Source organism: Miscanthus floridulus, chromosome 18 (assembly GCF_019320115.1).
Source record: "Miscanthus floridulus cultivar M001 chromosome 18, ASM1932011v1, whole genome shotgun sequence".
Classification (NCBI taxonomy): Eukaryota; Viridiplantae; Streptophyta; class Magnoliopsida; order Poales; family Poaceae; genus Miscanthus; species Miscanthus floridulus.
In genome coordinates, this window is record NC_089597.1 from 122,557,672 (window position 1) to 122,581,345 (window position 23,674).

Sequence of the window (23,674 nt, forward strand, 5' to 3'; positions counted from 1 at the left end):
CCCTGATGGCAGCCGGGTTTTATCAGAGGAAATTAGTATTGTACTCCTACTAGCTAACCAAAACACGCACGTACTGTTAAGGCTTAGCAAATGGTTATAGCCACCAACTGTTATCTCAGAAGCACAACTGCAGCAGCGCTAGCTAGTCCAACACCGGCAGCCAGAACGGAACATACACTCCTCTCAGGATCGGAGGCTCGGACGGCAGGGCGGCTGGGTGCGCGCAGCTGAACGGCTGAACCTCTGTGGTGTGGCGTGTCCTCGGCAGGCTCATATAAGCGTCGGTGAATGTTTGAGACGAGAGGTGCCATGTTTGCCCAAGGAGACGTCGGACGTTGACTCATTGGAATGTTTGGGCTACTGGACTTCCTTAATCTTGATACAAATGGGCCTCCAAGAAATTGCAAGCGGACCTACGATGGGCTAGTCCAGGGAGCCACAGGATTGGTCGATGACACGACCAGTAATTCATTGCTGTCCCAGCATAATATAGAATGCTTGTGCACACCAGGAACCAGTTTGAAGATTGGCGTGACTCTAAAGCTGGAAACTCTGATATTGAAGGATATAGAAGGAGATGGAAATTATTTTGGAAAGTTAGAGTGCCATAAAAAATTCGCATTTTTGTCGATCTGGAGACTAATTCACAACTCCTTACCAACTGGGGAAGTGCTTAAAGAAAGGTTAACGACAAAACATGGCTCATGTAAACTGTGTGGTGTTGATGTTGACTCTTGGCAGCATGCTCTTCTTGAGTGTACTATGGCAACATGCGTTTGGGTTCTCGTAGATGAGGATCTCACTGAACATATTGCTGCAGTTCAAATTAATAATCCAAAGCTATGGTCGTCCTTCATGCAAAAAACACTACCTGCAAAGATTTTCAGAAACTTCTGGTCATATGTTGGGCAATATGGGGTGCTAGGAGGAAGGCTTTATATGAAGATGTATTCCAAAGCCCGCTATAAAATTTTGGTTTTATTTCAAAGTACCTTGGTGATACGGAACTAGCTGGGCTTTGCGAGAAAAGTACAGCAACAATGCCAGTGAAGACCAAACAACATGCTCTCAAATGGATAGCTCGGTTTCTTGAAATTCAATGTTGGCGGTGCAGTGGCGCGATCTGGTGACAAAGGAGCCGTTGGAGTGATTTGTAGGGAGAGTGCAGGGAACTACATTGCTGCTAGTGCTAATGTCATTAATGGGCATGTTCATCGACCCTCTTTGGAAGCAATGGCCTGCAATGAACCGATATCCTTGGCGCTAGATTGTAACACCTAAGTCCATTAGTAGCCTGTAGTAGTTGTGAAGTTGGTCCATGTCGCCCGAGTGGCTTATGTGTGATTGTTGTTGTTGGGTTTAGTACCATCTTAGAAGTTTAGGAGGGTGAGGGCCAGCTTATAAGCCTTGTCGTTCCAAACGTAGCACCTCCGGGTTCACCCTTTTACACGAAGCGATGACGAAAGTGTAAGAGAGGTGCTACGTGTATGCAGGCCAGTTCCACGTGCGGAGTTGGGCCATATAAGCAGTTTTGGACGAGCGATGTTACAGATGATATTCGGAGCATCAACCCTTGTTGCACGTGCCCGTGGAGGGGTGTACCAAGGGATGGTCCTGGACATCTGCCACATACCCTTGCCGCACGTGCCCGTGGAGGGGTGTACCAAGGGGTGGTCCTGGATATCTGTCACATATATGTGGTGAGCTGCCGAGGGCGTCAGCCCTTAAGGGGGTGATGTAACACCCCAGCCCATTAGTAGCCTGTAGTATAGTTGTGAAGTTGGCTCATGTGTGGTTGTTGTTGTTGGGTTTAGTACCATCTTGGAAGTTTAGGAGGGTGAGGGCCAGCTTATAAGCCTTGTCGTTCCAAATGTAGCACATCTGGGTTAACCCTTTTACACGAACCAAGGACGAAAGTGCAAGCGAGGTGCTACGCGTATGCAGGCCAGTTCCACGTACGGAGCTGTGCCATATAAGCAGTTTTGGACGTGGGGTGTTACATAGATGTTGATGCACTCAACTGTGTAATAGTAGCACCTCCGGGTTAATCCTTTTACACGAAGCGAGGACGAAAGTGCAAGATCGGTGCTACGCGTATGCAGGCCAGTTCCACGTGTGGAGATAGGCCATATAAGCAGTGTTGGACGTGGGGTGTTACATAGATGTTGATGCATGCAATCGTGTAATAGCTCCAGACTGTTTGGAAGTCATTATGAATCTTCAGAAACAAAATCTACGTGCTTAGTGCTTACTCCTCCATTCTAAGGGATATTAAAACTAGGAGTATGTTGTTTCTGGATGTAATTTTCAAGCATGAAGGTAGGTGTTCCAACAATGAGGCTCATGCTATTGCTAAAGTGTATGTAATATGATGCCAGGGAGATATGTTTGGCTCCATGAGTGGCCAAAAATATTGCATGTACCTCAAAATATTATGACTGCTAATAAATAGTATGCCTGCCTTCCTCTAAAAAAAAGATAATTCATTGCTGTCTCTGTTGTTCCTTCTTCCTACTCTCTCGGTCGTTCTCTTGAGTATGCGGTCGTGTGGCGTGGGCAAGCGGCAGAGGCAAGAGGCCAGAGCCCCAGTGCAGAGGTAGGCAGGTAGCAGCACGCACGCAGCAGCTAGCGGCTCTATTGAGGGTAGCAAGCGTGGAGCACAGGTACATATTTTCGAGTTGATAGGGAGATTTACTACGTATTTATTTATAGGGAGTTAAGATACAAAATTGTTGTAGGCCTACTGTTTTTTTTATGAAACAGAGGGGCTGAAGCCCCTACTGAAATTTTATTAAAATTGTTTAAAAAAAACTCGACCCGCGGGGTAGGATAGCCCAAGGGCATTAGGGTTAAGAAGAAGACCTTGTCACGCAGATCGAGAAAATACACGAACCTATGCCCCACCTATACACAGCGGCACCGCACGTCCTGTGAGACTGGGCTGACGTTAGACCTGTGCTTTGGTGTGGGACAGACGAGGGGATTTTTTTTCAACGCGCAGATAAACTGCGCCTCCTCCGGCCAATAAATCCATCCCTGAAGGGGTTCTGATCCCACAAAACAAGTGTTCAAGAAACAAAAAAATATATTGAAAAAAAACAAGATTACACGAAGGCTCTAGCCATGAATCTATAGAAGGGTGAAACTTGCTTTTTGCTTTTGGAATAGCTAGAGCAAACTACTCCTTGAAGACTTGCTTGCAGCGATGCACCGAGGGAGAAACTGTTGAAGATTGCATCATTACGCATAGTCCAAATTGCCCGACACATTGTGAAAATTATCTCCACGAAGAAGGGGAGCTGAAGCTGAGATCTGAAGCTCAAGAGGATGGATTCCACTTCTGTGGTGATAGGGACCATCAAGTTCAGCGTGTACCAGCAACTAATAGCAAACAGGCAATGGAAGAATAGATGAAAGAGATCTTCCTCCAGGCCCAAACTGCAGAAGAATTGTAGTCTTCAAGATACATGTTCTTTCTCTTGAGGAGGGCCCTGGTACTTAACTTGTCTTTAAGTAAGAGCCAGAAGAAAAATTCTCTCTTATTTTGGCCACTTGATTTCTATAACCAGCCATAGCCCTGATGAACTTGCTGCTGTCCCATGTTACCTTTTTTTTTCCAAAAGAACGAATTGAGGAGTTGTTTTAAGAAGCTGTTGAAGATGCTTTAAGGTAGAGACAAAATTATTATGCATGGACCAATACGATTTCACAAGAGTCCAAATTAAAATTAAAATATACCTTAGAATATCATATAAAGTTTTGAAAACTGTGACTCATTACATAGCAAAACAATAGTATATAACAAAAGAAAAAAAAAGAGAAATCCTGCTAAGGTTTTATTGGATCGGCTTAATTGTTAGCTGGCTACTAGAGCTATTTGTTAACTGAAATCGCTCAAGCAGTTTAAGCCTAATTAGGGTGTGCTGGGCGCGAAGACAGGTCAGCCCAAGGTAGCAAGTACTCCGCAGAACTTGAAGTCCTTATTCATAACTGGCAATGGCTAGCCCCGCTCAGGCAGACCTCTTAGAACGTGGGCCAGCTGTGTGCGAAGAAGCCCTCGGGGTGGCTATATGCGTGCACGAAATCACTTTGATCGATCTTAAATGAAATAACACATGGTTAACTGAACTTTTGCTACTCCATCCGTTCCAAATTATAAGTCATCAATTTTCTTGGAAAGTCAAAGCATCTTAAGTTTGACCAAAATTATAGTGAGAACTACAAAGATTTATGACATCAAATAGGTATAGTATAAAAAATATAATTAATGAAGAATCTAATTATATTTATTTGGCATCATAAATTTTATTACTTTATTATATAAATATGGTCAAAATTAAGATGCTTTGACTCTATAAAAAAGCAGGAATGATTTATAATCTGGAACACGGAAGGAGTAGCAACTACCTAGTCTATACTATACTCCAATACCAATGTTGTCTTCTCAACTGACAGGCTCCCTCCATTATTAATATAATAATAACTCCAGAATACAAGTTGCTTGCCCGACGATATTGTCTATACGCTCCTCTGGCGTCTTGAGTTCGGAATGCTCAATGGAGCCGCTCGCTGACGACAAAACACGCGTTGACGGACGCGTCATCGATGCCAAGGCCAGGCCCAGCTTTCGTAGCATATTCGGCCGGCAGAAGTCGATCATTACCCTGCGAAAATTAACAAAGGCCACCCAGTAGCCAAGTCGTTGCTTGCCCGCCATTTCAATCTTCCGGCTGGGAGGAGAAGCAAGAATTACACTTCCTCTCATCGCTCTGGAGAGTAGTACTGCAGCGCTCTCAGTCGCCAAGTCCAAATATTTGTGTTATTATAGTTTAATTCTTGATTAAAAACGTTGCTTCATGGACTTGGCATCAATTCAGTTTCTTTCCATGTCAGGCACGAGACAAAAAAAGAAAAAGAAAAAGAAAAAGAGGAGCATCCATTAATATTAGACGGACTCGATCGTGATCTCCGGCTGCAAAGTTATGCTTGAACCTTTGAACGCTGCAAGCTGCTCTCCTAACTGAAAGGAGACCAAGACACTATTAGTTGTTTCATTCTCCTTGTTTGACAGTGTGCCGCTTACAGGCCCTGTATTCTTCTTCAGTAATAAATCGAGGTACTACCATTTGATAATCTTCCATACGTACTCTGTAGTCTGTTGTTGGCAACTATCCAAACATGAAACTTTGTTACATTAATTTATGATTTCCCACCAATGCTTTGAGAATACAGAACAAAATAATACAAATTTCTGTAAGGGTAACAACCTCATGGATGCTTTTTAGCTTTGCAGTACCTATATCACCATACACTCATTATGGCTGAGGTAATTTATCGCACTTCGCAACCTCTGTTCTCCAGAAGGTCGCGTCCTTTGGCACCGAATGGACTGTTAATGAGGTAAGTCAGCTTGGAATGTCAAGAAAGAAATAGAGAAGTTGGTGTTGGATATAATATGGGCTTGGCCCATATAATATTTAATAAATCAAATAAAACTCTATGGTACGCAACATTAAGTGCTGTATGGCTTAATACCATACGGGATTTTGACTGAACGCTGACTCAGCTTATATGGTTGGAAATTATTCATCTAAATTGAGAAGCTGAGAAAAGGATAAAGGCGTGCCGCGCGCGCGCGCCGCCGCCACCGCCGGCTGGCCGGGCCGAGGCCGGCGGACGTGGCTAGTCTTTTGCCACTTAAATCCACATTATCACGGGAGTTATTACCCTTGATAGTGGAGGCGAACTGATGACGTCCTTTCCGCTTCCGTCTCTCCGTCTCCGTCTCCTGGGATTCTCCGCTGCCTCTCTCCTTCCCGTCGCACTCATATATCCGAGTTCTCCGTCAGCGGAAGGAAGGTGCCTCCGGAACCCTTGTCCGCCTGAGAACTCTGTGCGGGGTGAGCAGCGATTAGGTTTTTGGGGAGCGATCCGTGACTGCTCGTCCGCGTACATCTTCTTCCCGGTGATTGCCTATGGAACGTCAAGGCGTCTTCTTCCTGGTGATCCGTTCGTGGGACTGCACTGCGAACATCTTCCTGTATCGACTGTGGTCCGCGACTTCGAGCAACGCACTATGTCGACTAGTGCGAATGGAGCCTCCGATGCCCTCAGCATGGGACCCTCCGCTGGGTACAGTCTAATCTCTGTGATTTCTGTACTTTGTGTTTTTACTGAATTCACCAGTATGTCATCTCTTCATGCTGTAGTGTTCATAAGAAATATACACATGCACATATACGTTGTCACAAACCTGCTGATGTTATTTTTCTGGATTAAACTGATAATGAAATTGTCTAAATTCCTAACAATCTAAAAACCTAATGTTAGGTAATTTTCTGTCAGTGGTTTTGCTGCTGCTTTGAAGCCAAATAATTTGATGGCAAGAATTTGATGATATGGCGTGCCAAGATGGTATTGTGGTTGACTGCGATGAACTGCTATCATGCAGCACAGGGGAAGCCTGAACAGTTTACTCCTGAGGAGGAGCGAAAGTTCTTGGCTACCGATAACCTGTTTCGAGGCACCGTGATTAGTGCACTTCATCCCAAGTATGAAAAAAACTACATATCTTGCACATCAGGCAAAGAGTTATGGCATGCTCTTGAGGCAAAGTTTGGGGTTTCTGATGCTGGCAGTGAGCTGTACCTTATGGAGCAGCTGTATGACTACAAAATGGTTGAAAACCGTTCTGTGGTCGAATAGGCTCATGAGATATAGGCGCTAGCGAAGGAACTAGAACATTTCCCATGTCTGTTGCCCGACAAGTTTGTGGCCGGCGGTATAATCGCTAAGCTGCCACCTTTTTGGAGGGATTTTGCTACTTCTCTAAAACACAAGAGACAAGAGTATAGCGTGGCTGAGCTTATTGGATCTCTTGATGTTGAGGAGAGGGCGAGAGCAAAAGACAACCGTGGAAAAAGAGTTGAGTCTTCCACTGCCAATATGGTGCAGAAGAAAAACTCATTTGCATCTCGTAATAAAAAGAAGAAGAACATGCAAGAGAACAACAATGCAAAGCCTAATCAGACTGCACAGTTTAAGAAGAAAAACAACAAGAAATGTGGAGGTTGCTTTGTTTGCGGGAGTGATGAGCATTGGGCAAGTGCGTGCCCAGACCGCAAATATAAGCAAGAAAAGAAATCAGTAAACATGGTAATTAGCGAGACTGGAGGAGGAACATCTGGGTATGGTAATTCTTTACCTTTTGTTCTTTCAGTTTGTCTTTCACCTGAGTGGTGGATGGACAGCTGTGCTAATATTCATGTGTGTGCTGATGTTTCTTTGTTTATTTCCTATCAGGTCGACAGGAGTGGAGCCTTGCTGATGGGAAACGGTTTGCATGCGCATCTTCTTGGTGTTGGTACGGTCGTTCTGAAGTTTACTTCGAGAAAGACGGTGCTGTTAAAGAACGTGCAGCATGTCCCTCCATCAAAAAGAATCTTGTTAGCGCTTCTCAGATGTGTCGCAATGGCTTTAAAATTGTGCTTGAGTCCAATAAATGTGTTGTGTCGAGACATGGAACATTTGTTGGAAAAGGTTATGATTGCGAAGGCTTGTTCCGCTTATCTTTGCTTGATGATGTGTGTAATAAAGTGGTGAACAATGTTAATGTTTTGGATGAGTCGAATATATGGCATTCACGACTTTGTCACATAAACTTTGGTTGTCTCACGCGGCTTGCAAATCTGAATTTAATCCCGAAATTTAACTTAGTCAAAGATTCTAAGTGCCAGGTGTGTGTGCAATCGAAGCAACCGCGCATGCCTCACAAGGCTGCTGAGGCGAGGAACTTGGCACCATTAGAACTCGTTCATTCTGATTTATGCGAAATGAATGGCGAATTGACTAAAGGCGTAGACGATACTTCATGACATTTATAGACGATTGCACTAGATTTTGCTACGTGTATTTGCTGAAAACAAAAGATGAAGCGTTGTATTATTTTAAGGTCTATAAAGTTGAGGTAGAAAATCAACTTGAGAAGAAAATCAAGCGTTTGCGGTCCGATCGTGGGGGAGAATATTTCTCAAATGATTTTTTTTTTGAGTTTTGTGTGGTGCATGGAATTATTCATGAGAGGACGCCACCATAGTCACCACAGTCCAATAGGATTGCAAAGAGAAAGAACCACACTCTAACTGATTTGGTTAATGCCATGTTGGAGACTGCGGGACTATCTAAGGAATGGTGGGGTGAGGCTATATTGACAGCGTGTCATATCCTGAATATAGTGCCCACAAAGAACAAAGAAATCACACCATTCGAGGAATGGGAGAAGAATAGATTAAATCTCTCTTACTTGCGAACTTGGAGTTGTTTGGCAAAGGTGAATGTGCCAATAAACAAAAAGCGAAAGCTTGGACCAAAGACTATTGATGATGTCTTTCTTGGTTATGCTATTCACAGCGTGGGTTATAGATTTTTAATTATAAACTCTAGTGTTCCTGAGATGGCTGTTGATACAATCATAGAATCTAGAGATGCTACATTTTTTGAGAATGAGTTTCCCATGAAAAATGCACCTAGCACAACTGGTCAAGAATTTATAATTCCCCATTAGCATGAAAATTTTATTCCGATAGAACAAATTGAGGAACCCTATGTGCAAAATGCTGAGGAGGATGACACTATAGTCACCAGGAAAAGCAAGAGACAGAGGACTGCAAAGTCTTTTGGTGATGACTATATTATGTACCTTGTGGATGACACACCAACGACCATTGAAGAGGCATATTTCTCTCCTGATGCTGACTTATGGAAGGAAGCAGTACGGAGTGAGATGGATTCTATTATGTCTAATGGAACTTGGGAAATAGTTGATCGTCCCTATGGGTGCAGGCCTATAGGTTACAAATGGGTGTTCAAAAAAAGCTTAGGCCTGATGGTACTATTGAGAGGTACAAGGCAAGGCTTGTGGCTAAGGGTTATACTCAAAAGGAAGGTGAGGATTTCTTTGATACTTATTCACCGGTTGCTCGATTGACCACAATTCGAGTTTTGCTTTCCCTAGCAGCCTCTTATGGTCTTATCGTTCATCAAATGGACGTTAAGACAGCTTTCCTAAACGGAGAGTTGGAGGAGGAGATCTATATGGATCAGCCTGATGGGTTTGTAGCAAATGGTCAAGAAGGCAAGGTGTGTAAATTATTAAAGTCATTATACGGCCTAAAACAAGCTCCTAAGCAATGGCATGAGAAGTTCGACAGAACTTTAACATCTGCTGGCTTTGTTGTGAATGAAGCTGACAAATGTGTATACTATCGGTATGGTGGAGGTGAAGGAGTCATTTTGTGATTATATGTTGATGACATACTGATCTTAGGATCCAGCCTCAAAGTGATCGAGGAGGTGAAGGAATTTCTATCTAAAAATTTTGAGATGAAAGATTTGGGAGAGGCTGATGTTATTCTTAATATCAAGCTTCAAAGAGAAGGTGATGGTGGGGTAACTCTGTTACAAACCCACTATGTGAAAAAGGTGTTGCGTCGCTTTGGGTTCAGTGACTGTGCACCTGCTCCTACACCTTATGACCATAGCGTGCTATTGAGGAAAAATCGGAGAATAGCAAGGGATCAGTTGAGATATTCCCAGATCATTGGTTCGCTCATGTATCTTGCTAGTGCAACAAGGCCTGACTTCTCATTTGCTATGTGCAAGCTAAGCCGGTTTGTGTCAAACCCAGGAGATGATCACTGGCGAGCTCTTGAGAGAGTGATGCGCTACCTAAAAGAGACCATGAGCTATGGTATTTGTTATACCAGACATCCAAAAGTGCTGGAAGGCTATTGTGATGCCAACTGGATTTTTGATGCTGATGAGCTTTATGCCACAAGTGGATATGTGTTTTCGCTTAGAGGTGGTGCTGTTTCCTAGAAGTCTTGCAAACAGACTACCTTAACGAAGTCTACAATGGAAGCAGAACTCACAGCATTAGACACTGCTGGATCTGGGGCTGAGTGGCTTTGTGATCTCCTTATGGATTTACCGGTTGTTGAAAAATCTGTACCGGCTATTTCTATGAACTGTGATAACCAGACTGTGATTACAAAGGTTAACAGTTCTAAGGATAACATGAAGTCCACAAGGCATGTTAAGAGACGACTAAAATCTATCAGAAAATTAAGAAACTCCGAAGTAATAGCGTTGGATTATGTTCACACGTCTAACAATCTAGCAGATCAATTCACTAAGGGTATATCACGCAACGTGATAGAAAGTGCATCGAGAGAGATGGGTTTGAGACCCACTTGAAATTTACTATAGTGGTAACCTGTTCTACGTGATCGGAGATCCCGTGAAGTAGGACAGTGAAACAAGCTAGTAGTAAATTGTGAGGAAAGATCTTTATTAAGACTCATTTCTGATGCATATCTTTCCTTTCTGCAAGACAGGCTGGCTTTTGTCTTAATGCGTTCCAAGTGGCTTGTCAAAGCAAAGATGTTGTCCTACATAATATCTTTTGAGGAACACATCTATATGAGTCAGACTGCTAGTCACAGTCTATGAGATTTGGGTGATCTCTAAATACTCATGAAAGGCACTAAAGTATGACTTATATGCTTCAAATCGAGGGGCAGTGATGGCTAAGCTAACGCTGCCGGTTTGTGGCTCAAGCCGGCAGTGCCATCGAGGCCAACACTGTCAGTTTGTTTCTAACAGGCAGTGAAGGTTACGACAACACTACCGATTTGTTGCTAACCGGCAGTGATGGTCCGTTCGCATTTTATTGTTTTATAATTTATTTTAATTTATATTTTTTCATGGAATCGGGTTTCGCTTTATATACGCTACGTAGACGACAGGTCCATCAATATAAAATATTACAAATGTTACGGTTACAGTTCATATATTCTTATCAAGAACTCGATCCCTCAAAATAAAAAAGAAATTATTCGATAAGATGAAGCATGCTTCTCGGACTTCTTACAATAATCTAGCGAGCCGCTCTGGGCCATACTGGTCTTTGAACTTCACGGATTGTGCGATGGAAAATACTTCATCTTTTTTCAATACCTCGGTTAAGATGAGTTTTGCTAGCTCCAATTGCAGTGCGACGATCTACATGTCTAACAACCTTTCGTGGTTATATTTCTTGCGCTGTCGTTCAAAAAAGATGATATCCAAACAGGAATCAGTAAATCATTTTGTTGAATTATTAACAGACATAAATGAAATGGGGATTATACACACCAACTTATCTGCTTGTTCCGATTTCCCGCCGATGTAGCGAAGCATTGCCCACATTACATAAAACCCACATTCATTGTTTTCCGCCGGCTGTTTTAGGTACTTCCCTCCATTTCGACAATCTTGAATGGGACCTGCGTCCCACCGATATGTCTTCTTCGGACACTGTGCAACATTAAAAGGAGAAACATTAGAAAGCGGTATGTGTGACTAGAAAATAATATGTTATTAGGATCGTTTACTAATTCAGCACTGCCACCAGTGCATCCAGATGATGAAATGATTTTTTCTTCGAGTCCCACACCTCGATCAGATTTTTAGCAAGATTGACACAAATGAAGATGAAATGGTTGCTGCAATGACAGAATCCTAATTATCGAATAATCTTAACGAAAAAAGAAGCATAAAATTAAAAGCCGAGAACACATACTCGCAGTTGTAAGCTAGAAGTATGTGGGTTTTGTTCTTCATCTTGAATTCATCGAAAACAACAATCAATCTCTGTTTCAAGTGGCTCTCTTTCAAGTCTTCCACGTCACATCCATGGAGGCCTAAACTTGTCTTCTCATTGACTCGCAAGGGGTCCAAGAAGCCTATGTTATCCCATTTGCATTTTAGTATGCAAACTTTTGCTATACACCTATATAAAATCATGGTAATTGGTCAAAAGTTAACAATTTTTGTCCCGAGAGAGTAGTTAATTATAATATCGTGCGTGTATGGTACTTACATAGTCTACAACGTCAACATTTGTGAATCGAGAGAGCGTTTCTGGTATAGCTGGAACAAGCACTCCCACTCGACATCGAACTTCTCTTCTTCAGGATAATGAAAAACATGTGGCGAACGGATAATAACATCAAAACCAATGTCCTCCGTCTCGGTTGCTTGAGCCATGTAATATTTATGCAACTGGCGCATATATGTTTTCAATTTTTTATACTCGTCATCGGGAACCAAAAGATAAATCTGTATAAGTGTAGCAACCTGATGGATGTTTTTCTTTTGCTTTGCAGTGGTTAGATTGCTGGACACTCGCTATGGCTGAGGCTATTTTATCACACTTCGCAACCTCAGTTCTCCAGAAGGTCACATCCTTTGGTACTGGATGGGCTATTAATGAGATCAAGTCAGCCTGGAACGTCAAGAAAGAAATAGGGAAGTTGGAAAGGTCACTGAAATCAATTTGTGCTGTTCTACAAGATGCCGAGAACAAGCAGTCTAGTTCGCAAGCCCTCCAAGAGTGGCTTGATAACTTGAAGGATGCACTCTACAACATTGATGATGTGTTGGATGATGTGGCTACCAGAATTCTGGAGCAAGAAGTACACAAAGGTTTCCATGCTCGACTTCAACATCTACTAGTTTCTCCCTTCGAACTGAGTCACAGAATAAAAGAAGTCCGTGATAATCTTGATGAGATAGCAGCCAACAAATCACAGTTTGGATTAGCTGAAAAGCTAATTGATATCCCAGCAACCAAAAGTAGTAGTAGGGAAACGCACTCCATCATTGAACCAAACATTATTGGGAGAGATGGTGCTAAAGATGAGATAGTTGAAAGGATTCTAGCCGCTGCAGACTCCACGAGTCCTTTGTCTATACTTCCCATTGTTGGTTTAGGAGGCATTGGGAAGACTGCATTGGCCAAACTAATTTACAATGATGTGCAGATTACCAACAAATTTGACATGAAGTTATGGGCATGTGTCTCTGATGTATATGATCTTAAGAAGATCTTGGATGACATAATACAATCATCTTCTGGTGCAAGCCACAAAGAACTAAACCTTGAGGTGCTACAGTGTATGTTGCGTGGGATTTTACATGAAAAGAGATATTTTCTTGTACTAGATGATATGTGGAATGAAGGAGTGAGTCAATGGGAAGACTTGAGAAGCCTTCTATGTTGTGGTCGTAATGGAAGTGTAATTATAGTAACCACACGTGGTTCAAATGTTGCATCAGTGGTGAAGACACTGGAGCCATATGAAGTAGCAAAGCTACCACAAGAAGAGTGCACGGAAGTATTTTTCCGATATGCATTCAAAGGTGACGAAAAAAGGGATGCTAAGTTGTTAAAAATTGGACACTCAATTGTTGAGAAATGCTATGGTGTCCCTTTTGTTGTAAAGTGTAACACCCTAAAATTTGAATTTCTGAAATAGAGCTAAAATGATTTAATTTGAAATTTTGTGCTCATGAAAACATAGGAAAATAAAAATTTTCATTAATTTAAAATTTATCATAAGGTAGAAACGTGTTTGTTGCATTCATGCCGGTCGCACCTCGTGTTTCTATTTGCAAAATGTGTGTTTTTTATACGTTTAGGAGACGAATATCTATCTCTAGAAATTTTCCAGCTTCTTTCTGGAATTTAATTCCTAACTTCTTCACCTTAATTTTTATGTTCCAAGTTCCCATCAATCTTTTTATGAGCTCCAATTATTTTATTTGGGTTCATCATGTTCCAAAGCATCTCTAATAATTTTCCCCGAATTTTCGGAGGTCTCGGAATATTTTTCGTGGCTTAAATATCAATTTTGGACTTTTCTAAAATTATTTTATCCACGAAATTAATTAATTCCGAAAATAATAAATATCTTATTTTTCCCAACGCTCAAAGCCCATGTGCAATAATCCTAATAAATCCTAAAGGCCCATGCATTTATTTACTAATGGGCTTTAATGATTATTTAGGCCCATTAGTAAATGTGGAGGGTGTAACATCGATTAGTACCATATTGCTAGTTGATGTAGATGTGGGTAGTTTTTCTTCCTATATATAGCTACCAACCCCTTGGGCAAAGCACACCAAAACTACCGTAAGGGGAGCCCCTAGGTTGGGAAATCCCTCGTGTAGTAAATTATATTTTTCTCCTCTTTCTCTCGCTGTCGCCGTAGCCGTCGTCGTCGCCGTCGCTGTCGTCGTCGCCGCTGTCCGTGCCACCGACGAGCCGTCCGCTGTGCCAAGCTCTGCGCTGCCTCCGCTTGCTCTGCGCCACCGCAATCCTTCGCAGTAAGTTCGCCATCTCCTCCTCTATCCTTCCGTGTCTTCTCCATCGAAAACCATGCACTGTAGGGTTGTTTTATAAATCAAATCTAAATTTGACTTAAATTATAATCTCTAAAATATCTTATATTTGTTTTTATACCATTAAGACACATGAAACTAATAGTTTTATGAGTAAATCTATCGGTAGTTGTATCTTTTTAACCGTAGCTCTGATTAGCGTGCTTTTCGTGTCTTTGTTCGTAGTGAGACGTAGATTCGTTGTACAAACTTTTCATCTTGATTTTATGTTTGGTGTACTATTTTAATATAGATCTATTGTTTGCTTCGTGTATGATTGTATGGATACTTGTGTGGTGCTTTATGATTTTATCCAGTCGGTGAGATATACGTGGTGATCAAGAAGAAGAAGAATGTTGAAGATTAAAGCTTATCGAAGGATCGGTGTTTAAGGCAAGTATAGCATAGCATCTTCCTTGTTTCCTATTCACCTTTAATCATTTAATTCATATTGCATGTGTCTACCTTGACTACCACTAAGGATATCCTAGTCTTTTGTACTTATACCTTGACTCCTATGGGGTATTGCATTGGGTAGTATGATGCTAGTGCTCAACTCTAACCATGATCTTGTAACTTGACTAATGGATTATGCAATAAACATTAAAAGATGCTTTTTAGCAACCTAGAACAAGGGGGCTAGAGCATTGGGCTGTTTTATGGTGCTCTAGATTCGTCTTCCTAAGGACTTATCTATAAGTGATCATTCGGGACTTACAGTACAGCTGTGAGGGTTATATGGCTCTGGCTTTAGCTCAGTATGAGGACCTTTTCTAGCTTGTTAGAGGTTACCTTTATTGGTGTAAGAATGGCTTGTCGAATCAGGTATAGGACAGCCTCTACTCTTATGTGTATAGCCGTGATGGAATTATGCCATTCGACAGGGGGGTTCCTATATATGTTTGCCAAGTGAATCTAATGGCCCTAACTTGTTAGACGAACCTTTGAAAGGCTTCATAGTGAACCCTGCCGACCTTCCTTGGTAGTGGGTCAAGAGGCTGATCACCTCGAGCGAAAGGGTAAATCACGACTCACAGTGAAAGTGTACAACCTCTGCAGAGTGTGAAACTGGTATATCAGCCGTGCTCACGGTCACAAGCTGCCTTAGAACATTTATAGAATAGATGATGAACACAGATGATACTAATGATAAAGATGCTCACTAATGATTATTGTTTATGCTATTCATTATTCATGTTTACCTTATCATATGTTTATGGGCTTGAGATAAATTTGTTGCTACTCCTATGCTAAAATCATGACTCATTAAAAGCTAATCACACTTAAACCAGTGTCAGCCTTTTGAGCCTCATGAACCCCATATTATATTTGTTGAGTACGACATGTACTTATGCTTGCTTTATTTTTAATTATTTGGATAAAAATCCCGAATGGGTACCAGATTGCTAGAGTTTGAAGGAATTAGGCTTGTGATCAACCAGTCAGTTGTCCCTGTGGATTTGGAGTCTTCGCTTGAAGATCAGAGTTGTCTTTCCGCTATCTATACTCTGATGTTATATACTTTATACTAATACATTATGTATTTAAGCATTGTCTATTGATATTACCCTTATTTGTAGCTATATGTGAGATTTGACTTCCTGGGAAAACTGGGTGCTACAAAGTGGTATCAGAGCAATGCTGACTGTAGGACATAAGCCTAGTAGAAACTGGTCGTTCTAAGGTTTAGAAGTTGCTACAAAAATCCTTGCTCTATGAACCTTGATATTTTCTTCTCTACTATATCTCTATCCTTGATATTTATCTCCTCCTTGATGCTAGTTTTAAGCCTTTGTTCTCATCTTCACTCCTTGATTTGACATGCTTTTAACTGTTCCTCACCACCTTCTTGCGTAATCTGAAGATAAGTCTTAGGATTGTTACCCTGGTACAATGAGGATGATAGTATCACAAGTTGAGTCAATGATTGAATTGTGCATCTTTATTGCTTGTTGAATTGTCATTATGTTTATGATTGTTTTGTATCTTTGTAATGATTGCAATGATCTTGTTGGGTGTTCCCACAATTTCATTTAGTTTATAGGCCTAAGGTATAAGGATTTGTAAAATAAATAGTTGGGTTATAGTTTTTCTCTGTTTTCCCTATCCTGTCGTTTCAGAGCAGCCTACACTCTTCGGCTTATATCTCTATTCTTGGACAACCAAAAATCATGATAAAATTCTGGACAACAGTAGACTTCAATATCTTTCTCTGAGCGCTAGAATCAACTTGATAGCTATTTTGGTTATGGAGATACGAAAATCACAAGGCGATGCATCTGTGCTGTTTGGAACCTAGAATAGTTTCTGTTGTGCACTGTTTTCGACCAAGAAAACTAAGGAATTTGGAAAAGTGTTTTATAAGGAAGTTATGGAGAATTTGATAAGATTTCCAACGATATAAGCTACAACTTCATTGGATTAACAGAATGAGAGTTACAGTCGTTTTACAATGCTATTATTTTTCTACTCACGAGGAATTCTAGATTTCTTGTTCTTGCCCATACACAAGAACCTCATTGGGATGTCAGGACGTAGTGATACTAGTTAGCTCCTCTGGAAGAAGGTGCAAGCTACCCTTCTTGTGTCCCCTAGTCTATCTTTTCTTAAGGGGGTAGCCAAGTGAAGAATTTGTAAGATAAAGAATCATACGTTCTAGTTTGCGCAGCGGAAGCGTGGTGGTACTCAAAGATGTGAGAGAAACTCAGAGTCTTAATGAAGTTTGATTAAAGGTTCAAGGGAGGTTTAACTAAGATCATCAGGATATTGATAATGCTATTGGAAGAAGTTTTAAGTTAGTTTGGATCAAGAGACCTCAACTAAGTGTTTGAAGGAATCCAAGAAAAGGTTGGAGTAAAACCTAAGTATTAGCTTTGCCAAATCCATTCGAGAGATTCATATCTACAATGATGGACCTTGTCAAGGTGTGGAATGTGTCCTTATACAAGAAGAAAAGAAGTGGCATGTTCACTAAGTCAACTAAGGAAACGTGAGTTGAACTACCTAACATGCATCTAGAGTTATCCATTGTGGGGCATGGAACTACTGTCTTTTTAGAAGTAAAAGTGGTATATAAGGGGATCACAAGAATCTACCGGACATCTTTACTAAGTTGGTCTTGAGCTTATGATATCCTCGTTGGAATGAAATTGGTTATGACTTGGAAAAGTGCTAACACTTGGAGAAGCAAAAGTCGCGACCGATGCCCTTAGCAATGGAGAATCATGCTAAGAAGGTTTGGGTGACACCAAGGACTAAGAATTGTATTTCAAGTTTGAGCAACTTGACCGGAATCATTAATGTTTTGAAGGTTGGTAGTAGAATATCCTTCTGACCAAGAGATTCGTCAGGCTTCGTTGGAAGGTGAATATTCTAAGAAAAAGAATTAATATTACGGACTAAAAAGGAAAGGTGGCCTAGTGATTGGAGTTACCTGAGTATTGTTCAAGGTACCTGTCAGAATCTTGAAATCAGTTTAGTAAGATTATGGACTAAGACTACACGATGAAGTAAAGAAGAATTCAAAGATAGAGTATCCCTATCTCTTAGTCGACGTCTTCCGAATCTTGGGGACGAGATTCATCTTAAGGGGGGTAGAATTATAACACCCTAAAATTTGAATTTCTGTAAATAGAGCTAAAATGATTTAATTTGGAATTTTGTGCTCATGAAAACATAGGAAAATAAAAATTTTCATTAATTTAAAATTTATCATAAGGTAGAAACGTGTTTGTTGCATTCATGCCAGTCGCACCTCGTGTTTCTATTTGCAAAATGTGTGTTTTTATACGTTTAGGAGACGAATATCTATCTCTAGAAATTTTCCAGCTTCTTTCTGGAATTTAATTCCTAACTCCTTCACCTTAATCTTTATGTTCCAAGTTCTCATCAATCTTTTTATGGTCTCCAAATACTTTATTTGGGTTCATCATGTTCCAAAGTATCTCTGAGAATTTTCTCTGAATTTTCGGAGGTCTCGGAGTATTTTTCGTGGCTTAAATATCAATTCTGGACTTTTCTAGAATTATTTTATCCACAAAATTAATTAATTCCGAAAATAATAAATCTCTCATTTTTCCCAACGCTCAAAGCCCATGTGCAATAATCATAATAAATCCTAAAGGCCCATGCATTTATCTACTAATGGGCTTTAATGATTATTTAGGCCCATTAGTAAATGTGGAGGGTGTAACATCGATTAGTACCATATTGCTAGTTGATGTAGATGTGGGGAGTTTTTCTTCCTATATATAGCTACCAACCCCTTGGGTAAAGCACACCAAAACTATCGTAAGGGGAGCCCCTAGTTTGGGAAATCCCTCGTGTAGTAAATTATATTTTTCTCCTCTTTCTCTCGCTGTCGCCGTCGCCGTCGTCGTCGCCGTCGCTGTCGTCGTCGCCGCTGTCCGTGCCACCGATGAGCCGTCCGCTGTGCCAAGCTCTGCGCTGCCTCCGCTTGCTCTGCGCCACCGCAATCCTTCGCAGTAAGTTCGCCATCTCCTCCTCTATCCTTCTGTGTCTTCTCCATCGAAAACCATGCACTGTAGGGTTGTTTTTGAGTTTTGCCGCCGAGCTCCGTCGCCGGCCATGGTGCGCCGCCGTGATTTTCCCTGTTCCGGTCGACCACTGTCGTCTCTTCCACAGCTAATCCAATCTCGGCCGCCCGTGTCTGATCCGACGGCCGATATTCATCCATACCCCTTCGTCTGGGAATTTTGCAAAAGAGCCCCGATGTTTTCTGAAATGAACCCGCAGACCATAGCGCAATCACAGATTACGTTTTCTTCTTTCGAAAAGCGTAGTTTCTTCGGTTTAGATCCAAAATACGTTTTCACTTATTTACAGATTTGCCACTGATTTTGTTTTAGCCATAACTTCTTCGTTTTAACTCTGATTTGACCCGTTCAACTTATGTTAGGTCCGTAATTTCATAATCTATATGTTTGTACTACTGTTAGATGTGTTTTAAACTTTTAAAATTCGTGATTAGATTTAATCTATTATTTGATTAAAGGAAATCTTGTTTAAATCATATCTTCTGCGTTTTAACTCCGTTTTAGTCCGTTCAAGTTGCGCTAGATTCATTGTAACGAGATCAACACGTTAGTAACATTGTGTACCATGTCACTATTTCTAAAATTTCATGGTTTAAATCATATCTTGATTAATAATTATGCAACTGGGTTTTATAAATAAAATATGATTTGTTTTACTTTAGTTTTATAAATCAAATCTAAATTTGACTTAAATTATAATCTCTAAAATATCTTATATTTGTTTTTATACCATTAAGACACATGAAACTAATAGTTTTATGAGTAAATCTATCGGTAGTTGTATCTTTTTAACCGTAGCTCTGATTAGCGTGCTTTTCGTGTCTTTGTTCGTAGTGAGACGTAGATTCGTTGTACAAACTTTTCATCTTGATTTTATGTTTGGTGTACTATTTTAATATAGATCTATTGTTTGCTTCGTGTATGATTGTATGGATACTTGTGTGGTGCTTTATGATTTTATCCAGTCGGTGAGATATACGTGGTGATCAAGAAGAAGAAGAATGTTGAAGATTAAAGCTTATCGAAGGATCGGTGTTTAAGGCAAGTATAGCATAGCATCTTCCTTGTTTCCTATTCACCTTTAATCATTTAATTCATATTGCATGTGTCTACCTTGACTACCACTAAGGATATCCTAGTCTTTTGTACTTGTACCTTGACTCCTATGGGGTATTGCATTGGGTAGTATGATGCTAGTGCTCAACTACAACCATGATCTTATAACTTGACTAATGGATTATGCAATAAACATTAAAAGATGCTTTTTAGCAACCTGGAACAAGGGGGCTGGAGCATTGGACTATTTTATGGTGCTCTAGATTCCTCTCCCTAAGGACTTATCTGTAAGTGATAATCCGGGACTTACAGTACAGCTGTGAGGGTTATATGGCTCTGGCTTTAGCTCAGTATGATGACCTTTTCTAGCTTGTTAGAGGTTACCTTTATTGGCGTAAGAATGGCTTGCCGAATCAGGTATAGGACAACCTCTACTCTTATGTGTATAGCCGTGATGGAATTGTGCCATTCGACAGGGGGTTCCTATATCTGTTTGCCGAGTGAATCTAATGGCCCTAACTTGTTAGACGAACCTTTGAAAGGCTTCATAGTGAACCTTGCCGACCTTCCTTGGTAGTGGGTCAAGAGGCTGATCACCTCGGGCGAAAGGGTAAATCACGACTCACAGTGAAAGTGTACAACCTCTACAGAGTATAAAACTGGTATATCAGCCATGCTCACGGTCACGAGTGGCCTTGGAACATTTACGGAATAGATGATGAACACAGATGATACTGATGATGAAGATGCTCACTAATGATTATTGTTTATGCTATTCATTATTCATGTTTACCTCATCATGTGTTTATGGGCTTGAGATAAACTTGTTGCTACTCCTATGCTAAAATCATGACTCATTAAAAGCTAATCACAGTTAAACCAGTGTCAGTCTTTTGAGCCTCATGAACCCCTTGTTATATTTGTTGAGTACGACATGTACTTACGCTTGCTTTATTTTCAATTATTTGGATAAAAATCCTGGATGGGTACCAGATTGCTAGAGTTTGAAGGAATTAGGCTTGTGATCAACCAGTCAGTTGTCCCTGTGGATTTGGAGTCTTCGCTTGAAGATCAGAGTTGTCTTTCCGCTGTCTATACTCTGAGGTTATATACTTTATACTAATACATTATGTATTTAAGTATTGTCTATTGATATTACCCTTATTTGTAGCTATATGTGAGATTTGACTTCCTGGGCTCACATATGGTGCGTATCTGATTTTGTTCTTCAAACTGGGTGCTACACAAAGACATTGGGTTCCCAGTTGTTATGCAGTCGAGATGTTGGAGAGTGGCATCGCATCAACGAATTTAAATTATGGAATGTGAAGCAAGATAACGTTGGAATTTTGGCAGCACTAAAACTAAGCTATGATGTACTACCACCCCATCTACGGGCATGTTTTGCTTCCTTGTCCACTTTTCCAAAAGACTACAATCTTTTTACAAAAGGTCTTGTTAGGTTCTGGATGGCATTAGGATTGTTGGACGGAGGAAAGGAAAGCAATGACATTATCAGTATTGGCCAAGAATACTGTCATGAACTTTTAGGAAGATCACTTTTACAAGATCAGTATATTCTTTTTGACTCTACTATAGAGTCTTGTAAAATGCATGATCTTATTCATGACCTTTCAATAAAAGTGTCCCAAAAGGAACATACAGTTGTCAGTTGTGAAAAATTTGATGTCTCTGAGAGGATTAGACACCTAGTGTGGGACAACCAAGACTTCTCAATGGAGATGAAATTTCCTAAGCAGCTAAAAAGGGCCTGTAGGGCGAGGACATTTATAAGCAGATACAATTATGGCACTGTGAGTAAAGCCTTTCTTGAAGACCTTTTATCAACTTTCAAGCACCTTCGTGTCCTAGTTTTTTCTGAAGCTGGATTTGAAGAGCTGCCAAGTTCGATTGGAAATTTAAGGCACCTAAGGTATCTAGATCTACAATGGAATAGAAAAATCAAATACCTACCAAATTCTTTATGCAAATTAGTGAATCTACAAACACTCCATCTTGCTAGGTGTCACCAACTAGTGGAGCTACCAAGAGACGTGCATGGACTTGTTAACCTGATGTTTTTCTACTTGACTTCAAAGCAGAAACATTTGTTAAAAGATGGGTTTTGTGGTTGGCCTTCACTAGCAAATCTACAATTGAATGGCTGCCTTGAGCTAACATCATTGACAGAGGAACTTGGCAGCCTGGCTTCCCTCAAAGAGCTACGCATCTTCAACTGTCCAAAATTGGCTTCTCTTCCCTCTGCCATGAGACAACTCTCCAAACTCCAGAAGTTGGCTATTCATAATTGTGCAGAGCTTGATCTGATGAAACCAAAGGAAGCCTTTGACGGGCTTTGCCGCCTCCGTACGCTAGAGCTCGTTTCTCTTCCAAAGTTGGTGGGATTTCCCGATAGCTTCAAATCTGCTGCTTCCTCTCTGGGATATATTTTGATCCACGATTGCAAAGGATTAGATAAGCTGCCAAGTTTCATCCAAGATTTCACTTCTCTTGAGAAAATTGTGATTGGTGACTGCCCTGCGTTGAGCAAGAGATGTGCCGTGGGTTCTGGGGAGGATTATCTTCTCATCCGCCACGTACGTGAGATATACACATTGATGGCATAGTCTTCAAAAGGTATATTCTTTGTCTGCTCTGGTTTACTCCTTGATCAATTGTATTTACTGGTTGTTTTATTTATTCTACCAACCAAAAGGTCTTGCTGTAAAAATCTTATCCCACACGTTTTTTTCCCCGCTGAGGATTCTAACTCCGACTCTTTTGGCTCATTGCATGCGCAGAACCACTTGAGGCACCAGCAACGACGTCCTAGGTACTGAACCGTGACTAAAAGGAGCTGCTAAGCACCAACGCTGCGAGCTCTTCGCCTATTATCGTATTATTCGTATATCTCTGTAGCAGCATCCTGTTTAGTGCTTCCGATGATTGTGGTCTTCTCGTCGAGTGATCGTGATACACTTGCATTTTGTGATATATAAATAATTATAATAAGCTGGACACAGCTACTTAAAATGTAACGTTAGTGCCACATTTCGTTGTACATACATGGTTGAATTTCTATGTTTGCTGAACAATTGTGCAAGTGGACAATTATTAGCAAATGTGTTGAGCTTACGGACCTCATGATTGGTTTCGCTTGGTTACATGCTAGGCTTCAAATATTATTATCCATGCATGTTAAGATTTTGTTGCTTCACTGATCCTGGCGTGGCGTGGTTTTATTTGCTCTTGTGGCCGGCGAGCACCTCGGGGCTCAGCCTCGGGCGGCACAGGGGCTGCTGAACATGTGGCAGCGTGGCGTGGCGTCCTCGATCGGCTTAATTAACCCACTTGTCACTTGTGTTCGTTTGTGAGACGAGAGGCGCGTGGCATGTTTTTGCTAGCTCAAGGGAGGCGTCGATGCCGGCCGGCCGGCGGTGTGCGTGCTGCGGGCGCTGGCCAGGCCCAGGCTCCGATCCATCGGCGACAAACATGCGTCGTAAATATGTCTAGTGCGTGACCATCTGTTCACCTCGCTCGTGTAGTCGGGTTAACGGTGTCAGATAACTTCAAGTCTTCGTCAGCAGGACATGCCTGTTTGTTCACGAGTGACGACCAAATGCTGCCACGTTGGTGTCGTGCGATTTGTTCACGTGCTCTGTCTGTGCGGAAATCCTATGTATCGCCCGCAAGGGAGAAAAAAGTTTGTGTATCCTCAACGGTTAGACGTTACTGATTCGTTCGAATGTTTGTGCTACTGGTCTTGCTGATTCCTCATATAAATGGGCCTCCAATGAAA

The 23,674-nt window shown here is 41.2% G+C and overlaps 1 protein-coding gene across 1 annotated transcript; it reads left to right on the forward strand.

Annotated features, from left to right (window-relative positions):
* The first annotated feature begins 12,230 nt into the window (after positions 1 to 12,230).
* Positions 12,231 to 22,988, forward strand: LOC136520651 (putative disease resistance protein RGA1). The gene is made up of 3 exons (XM_066514241.1): positions 12,231 to 13,320; positions 21,121 to 21,808; positions 22,677 to 22,988. Exons 1-3 carry the CDS (start codon positions 12,231 to 12,233, stop codon positions 22,684 to 22,686), a joined length of 1,788 nt encoding a protein of 595 aa, XP_066370338.1. The 3' UTR covers positions 22,687 to 22,988.
* The last annotated feature ends 686 nt before the right edge of the window (positions 22,989 to 23,674 follow it).

Bases quoted from the DNA above. Each gene is read 5' to 3' on its own strand.
- LOC136520651 (XM_066514241.1), top strand. From the start codon at position 12,231: ATGGCTGAGGCTATTTTATCACACTTCGCAACCTCAGTTCTCCAGAAG. The intron at 13,321-21,120 runs TAAAGTGTAACA...CTGGGTGCTACA, and splicing joins CTATGGTGTCCCTTTTGTTG to CAAAGACATTGGGTTCCCAG.